Genomic DNA, 5606 nt, shown 5'->3' on the forward strand with positions numbered 1-5606 from the left:
TTACCCTGCACAGTAAAAAAGCTCACAAATTAATTCCTGAATATTCCGACCCTCTAAAAATCGTTGACGGTACAAAAGACACCCATTAGCCTTAACTACTGCCAGTTTCACTTTGAATAGCCACAACTTCGCAGCTAGTTTAGAGAAAAGAGAAAGCATTTGAGCTGGGACAAGGGCCATGCTTCGTGGGGAAGAATAAAGGTCGGGGGGGGGCACTTCCTGCCCCTGCCATTGGTGTCCGCATGTGGGACCAATATGGGCAATGCAAAGTTTAAACAGTTGCAAATGGGGGAGGGAACTTCGGGGCTTGTTTTACATATGTTTTTTTCCCGGCCGGGTTGAATTTAAAGTGGAGCGGCCTCATTGTTCGAGAGGCTCCTCTCCCCTACGCATTGACGGGAGCCGCTGTTTACACGGGCTTTTCATTCCTGCGCTGTTTGCTTATGGAAAATAAGGGGGAGTGACAGAAAAAGAGAGAGAGAGAAAGGGAGAAGGGGAGAGAAGGCTGCCCGGACCGCAGCGCAGCCCAGGAACCTTGGCCGTGCCCGTTCATTCGCCGGCCGGCGGCGGCTGCCCGGGCTCCCCGGCGTGTGGCGGGCATGTGAGCGGGCAGGGCTGCGGGCGCTGCCGGCCCTCACGGCCCCGCGGGCGGCTGTGCGCACAGTTCCTCGCCGGCACACGCACACACGCACCCCGGAGCGCGCCTCCGCCTTGACTGCAGACATGAGACTCCAGCCGCTGCTTTGGATCGTGGTTGTGCTCCTGGCGAGCCTCCTCCCAGCCTACGGACAGCGGCCAGGTAGGCGATGCCTCAGCGCGGTGCTTGTGCCGGGGCGGGAGCCGGGGGTTGGTGCCTGCCGTGGGCACCTCCGGCGTGTTCGTCTGACCGCGTCCAACACGCGGTTTGTCACCTCCGGGACGAGTTTGGACCTGGCGCATCCATCTGCGCGCTTCATCCCTGCTTCTAGCGGCAGCGCGAGGGGATGCTTCGCCTATCCCAGGAGTCTGGCAACTTCGTGGAGGCGGGAGGGGAGGTGCGGGGGTTAGGCAAAGACGACGAGGACAGGGATAAATAGAGACCCAAGGTGGGCAGCTGTTGCGGAGTTGCTATCGGGAAGCAGCGGCGGCACGGGAGGGCACGGCCGCGGGCACCGGTAGCTCTGGGGGGTGTCGGGGCCAGCCCATCCCATCCCGGGGAGAGGCACCACCGGCGGCCTCCCTGACGCCCCGCTTCCCTCCCTCCCTCCTTCCCTCTCTCTCCGCAGCCAACCTGGCCCTGCGCAGGAAGCTCCACCGGCACGGCTGCTCCCACCGGCGCTGCATGCCGCTCCATTCCAGGGTGCCCTTCCCCTGAGCCCCGGCGGAGCGTGGCCAGGTAAATCCGCGCGTGTGGGCCGGGCCCGCGGGGCCGCAGTGAGCACCTTGGGGAATTCACACCTGCCTTTGGAACAGCGCGCCAGGCATGTTTGTACCCGGGCTCCCCGGGTTTGGGGCGGACACGGGGCTCTGGAGCTCCGCACGGCGGGGCCGTCGCTGTCCCGGGGCTGCGGCGCTGGTCCCGCCGGCCGCCGCCGCTTTCTCCCCCTTCCAGGCCATCCTCCCCGCCAAATGCCTTCGTGAGGCAGTGAGAAACAACAGAGCCCGCTAATCGGGCAGAACGCTGCCCTCCGAGACTGTTGGCAAAGCTGCGGGGCAATGGGTGTCATCGGAGCAGGGGCTGGACAAAGCCGCGCTTGCAGGGGATGCTCCGGGGCTGCGAGCGCTGACACTTCCCCCTTGTTGAATGCAGGGCGAAGTCACCTCACCCTGCCCATCAGTAACATGAAGGTAGCAGCACTCACCCACTTCAAAGGGGACTGTAATTCTTAATCATTGTCAGCAAAAGACTTTCAGCTCCTTGGATGAAAGGCTATCTATACAAGTGCAAAACATTAATGCTTTATAGCTGATGAGGGCAGATACATTCAAATACTAAGTGGCCGCAAAAGCACACAGGTAGCATATGCTAATACGGTAGGCATCAAAAGGAAACCAGGAGCTCTTTGCAATTTAAGAATGAATAAAACATGCAGTCAGTAGTTTTGCATCTTTGAAACTCATTATATATTAAAATAATGTAGCCCCAGGCATGACAGCAACCTAAATAAATTGCGGCAGAATCTACATTCTGTGGAGCCAAGATGTTTCGATTTATTAAGTGGTTAACAGTGAAAAGGAGACTAAAGTGAAACCTTTAAACAACCTTATACCAAGAATCTTGTCAATGCATAAAACAAAAACCTACACCACTCCCAAAACAGCCATGCACTCTGTAGTGCTGGGCCTATAAACACGTGGAATGTGCATATGAGATGGTAAACTGGCAAGTTTGTGAGGTTGATAAAAAAGTTTGCCATATCTTAAAGTGAATCTCAGATGGGCTGCATACTGAGTGGCAGAATTGAGATGCAAGTAGAAAGGACATGGCAGAAGGATTCTTTACTACTTAGTGCCATGTCTCCTCACTGCTACATTTAAACAAGAGACATATTAAATGATATTCCATCATCAGTTTAAGCATAAACCTAAAAAGTTAAGCAATTGGATCCATTCACCCAGCAGGCAGAGACTGAATAGACAGAGGGACAGAGGAATTTAAGGCCAGTGGCTTCATTAATCAATTTTGAATGATTTGTAACAGCTCCTAAGAAGAGTACATTTAACCCTCTTCCCTTCAGCATCCTGGTCTGGAAATTGTGTAGAAAGCATCTACATTTTCTGTAATGTGCTCTGAAGCCTCATATAATGAATGCATTTTGCTTGAGACTGAAGTAGCTGCATTATACATGTACACTTCTACTGGAATTCCTTTCTTCATAGAATATCAAGATAAAGGGTATTTTCAGTGTTCTCTCCTTTTCTTTGGGGAGCTGAGTTCTTGTAACCAAAGTCAATGACTTACTAATTCTCAATGTGTACTTACTAATTCTCAATACATTTTGTAGACATTTAGCTAAAAATCCTTCTGCTTTATAAAACTATTTAGAGCTCAGTAAACCTCTACTAGGGCATAAGGGGAGACAGGCACCTGAGCTAACTCTTAACTTCACTCATTGTAGGTGCTATCCTTTATCTTAAGTAGGATTTACCACCTACGTTTACATTCCCTTCTAGTTTAGTCCAAATTCAGCAAATATTTACATGCCTGAGTTACTTGACTCACATGAGTAATCTTATTGATCTCAGCCGAGTTGTACATATGGATAAAGCCATTTGCAGATGCAAACAGGATGCACCCTTAAGCCTGAATTTCAACTAGTGGTTGGAAACTTAAAATGAGCATGGCAGCCTCTTGCAGCACTAGAAATGAGAAGATTGAATTTGATTTTTCATCAGTTGAATACACAAAACATGGAAAAAAAAAAAAAAAAAAAAAAACAACAACAAAAAAAACCCCAACAACAACAACAAAAAAAAAAAATCACAGAAAATTTTATACTAACAGCCTTCTTGCTTTTGTCTTTTTTTCTTCCAACTTTGTAGCTGAAATTTACAAATTAAGAAATATAATTACAAATTTCAGCCATGTGTTTCATAAATAATGTATTTGGTGTTGTATGAGACTTATTTAGACTACTAAATCTCTCATTAATATTTCTGTCTTTCTCTTCTTTATTCTCCCAGCAACTTCGTACTGGAATTTTCAGTGTTTCAAAGGAGCGACCGTTAAACCAATAACAGAAGTTTGTCAAAAGTCCAGATCAACAACAGCTGACCTGACAGCCACCACAGTCCTGTCTTCAGCAGTCCTGTCTGTCACATTCTACTGGACCTGGACTAAAGGCCCCTGTCTCACACCCCAAGCAGTGTGTGTGGAGGGGAAGGGTGGTGGTGGTACCTGAGCTAGATTTCCAGGGGCAATAAGAAGGAAGGATCTGTCCAAGGGCACTCTTGAGGTATATAATGTTCAGACTGAGTGAAATTGAAAGTGCTGTTGACTACTCAGTTCAGGCTGTGTATAGAGCAATGTTTAAGAGGAATAGTATCAGACTCCAGCATGGAATTGTGAAAGTCTGGTTTTTTGCTTATATTTTTATATATTAATAATATATACATATATGTTTTAACATCTAACATTACATCTTTATGGAATTATCTTAATAACATAGAATGCATTATTTTAATAGTACCAAAGTCAGCACCACACTACTGGTCCTACTGGCTTCATGTATAGTAAGCATAGTAAGAGTTTACAATATAAGAAAGCAAAGAGAGTGTTATCCCTTATTCTATAGATAGAGAATTGAAGCACACAGAGATAAGAGATTAGCCAAGGGTCATGCAAAACTGATAACTCAGATCTCTCAAGCCAGGCCTTAAGGTCAAGCCCATCCTCCTGTCTAATGAGCTGTTACTGCAAAGCCTATCATTTGTTTTCTTAAACTGGGCCGCCAAACCAGACAGTTAAAACATGCCTGGAAATTCAGTACGACAGAGCTATTTGCTTAATAGTAGTTTTCCTAAAATATCCACTACAGTATTATAAATAGAGCATAAAAATAGACCATTGAAAAGAAACCTTTGTTTGGTCAGCTCCAGGGTTACTTAGTACTCTATTCCTGTAATTTAAATGAATGGGATATTTGAACATGGCACTACAATGAATGAGGACTTCAAACAGAAAACAGGCTGTTCTTTTCAGCACTGAATACATTGAGCTTTTAGTCTGAGTTTTGTTCTTAAAAATACATGCTTCACATCTGTCTTTTATGTCAGCAGAACTTACCTACCTACATATGAAGAAAAACGTGGTAGACCTTTCATTACCATAACTAAAACAACCTCAAAATTAAACATACCTAGATTTTTAAGTCATTGCACTAGACTTGAAATGTTAACTTTTTTTACAAAATATATGAAGAAGACAACCAAAGATCAGAAGTATTGTGGTTTAAATCTGGTATTACAATTTTTTTCTTACAACATATAGTTTCTAATTAATGAAAGAGCAGCAATCAAAAAAACTGGATAGCTAAAACTTTCTAATCAGTGTACATATGTAACCCCTTATCTCTAAGAATGTAACATCTTATTTGAATTAATACTGGCAGAGTTTACCAGGCGGTACAAATTTTTCTGCATGAAAAAAAAGAGTGTAACATCAGACCCGGTTCTGGAGTTGTGTAAAACCATCACAAAAAGATGGTCAAACTTATTTAAAGCAACAAGCAGTCCTGCAGGTAAACCTTTGGAGACTCGAAAGAAAAGGCAGTTTCCCAAAGAGGCATTCTACCACTTATATATATATTAATTATTTATTTAACTTGGCTTTGATATGTATCCTTGGCTATCTCTGTTTAGAACTATGGCTGAAGAGTGTGGGAAAGCAAGAAAGGTGAAGAGTAGCTATTTAACTGTTAAGTCTTATCAACGAGTATATGGATCTATTGTGGCACTGGATCTTTTATATCACCACATTTATTCAATTAACTCTGATAAAATTATAAAAAATACATAATGTATCTATCATAAAGCTATAAATGCACATTCCTTAACAGAAGTAAAAATAAAACAGCACCCTAGGAAGCCTGCTGTCAGTCTACAAAATTATTCTAAATATCTGTTCT

The 5606-nt window shown here is 44.8% G+C and overlaps 1 protein-coding gene across 1 annotated transcript; it reads left to right on the top strand.

Moving 5' to 3' along the window:
• The first annotated feature begins 673 nt into the window (after positions 1-673).
• Positions 674-5502, top strand: APELA (apelin receptor early endogenous ligand). Its single transcript, XM_040064990.1, has 3 exons — positions 674-799; positions 1266-1375; positions 3664-5502. The coding sequence occupies exons 1-2, from the start codon at positions 724-726 to the stop codon at positions 1352-1354; spliced, it is 165 nt and encodes a 54-aa protein (XP_039920924.1). The 5' UTR covers positions 674-723; the 3' UTR covers positions 1355-1375; positions 3664-5502.
• Positions 5503-5606: the final 104 nt, after the last annotated feature.

This window comes from Hirundo rustica, chromosome 5 (assembly GCF_015227805.2).
Source record: "Hirundo rustica isolate bHirRus1 chromosome 5, bHirRus1.pri.v3, whole genome shotgun sequence".
Lineage (NCBI taxonomy): Eukaryota > Metazoa > Chordata > Aves > Passeriformes > Hirundinidae > Hirundo > Hirundo rustica.

Coding starts and splice junctions, on each gene's coding strand:
- APELA (XM_040064990.1), top strand. CDS start 724: ATGAGACTCCAGCCGCTGCTTTGGATCGTGGTTGTGCTCCTGGCGAGC. Junction 800..1,265: donor AGCCTACGGACAGCGGCCAG/GTAGGCGATGCC, acceptor CTCTCTCCGCAG/CCAACCTGGCCCTGCGCAGG.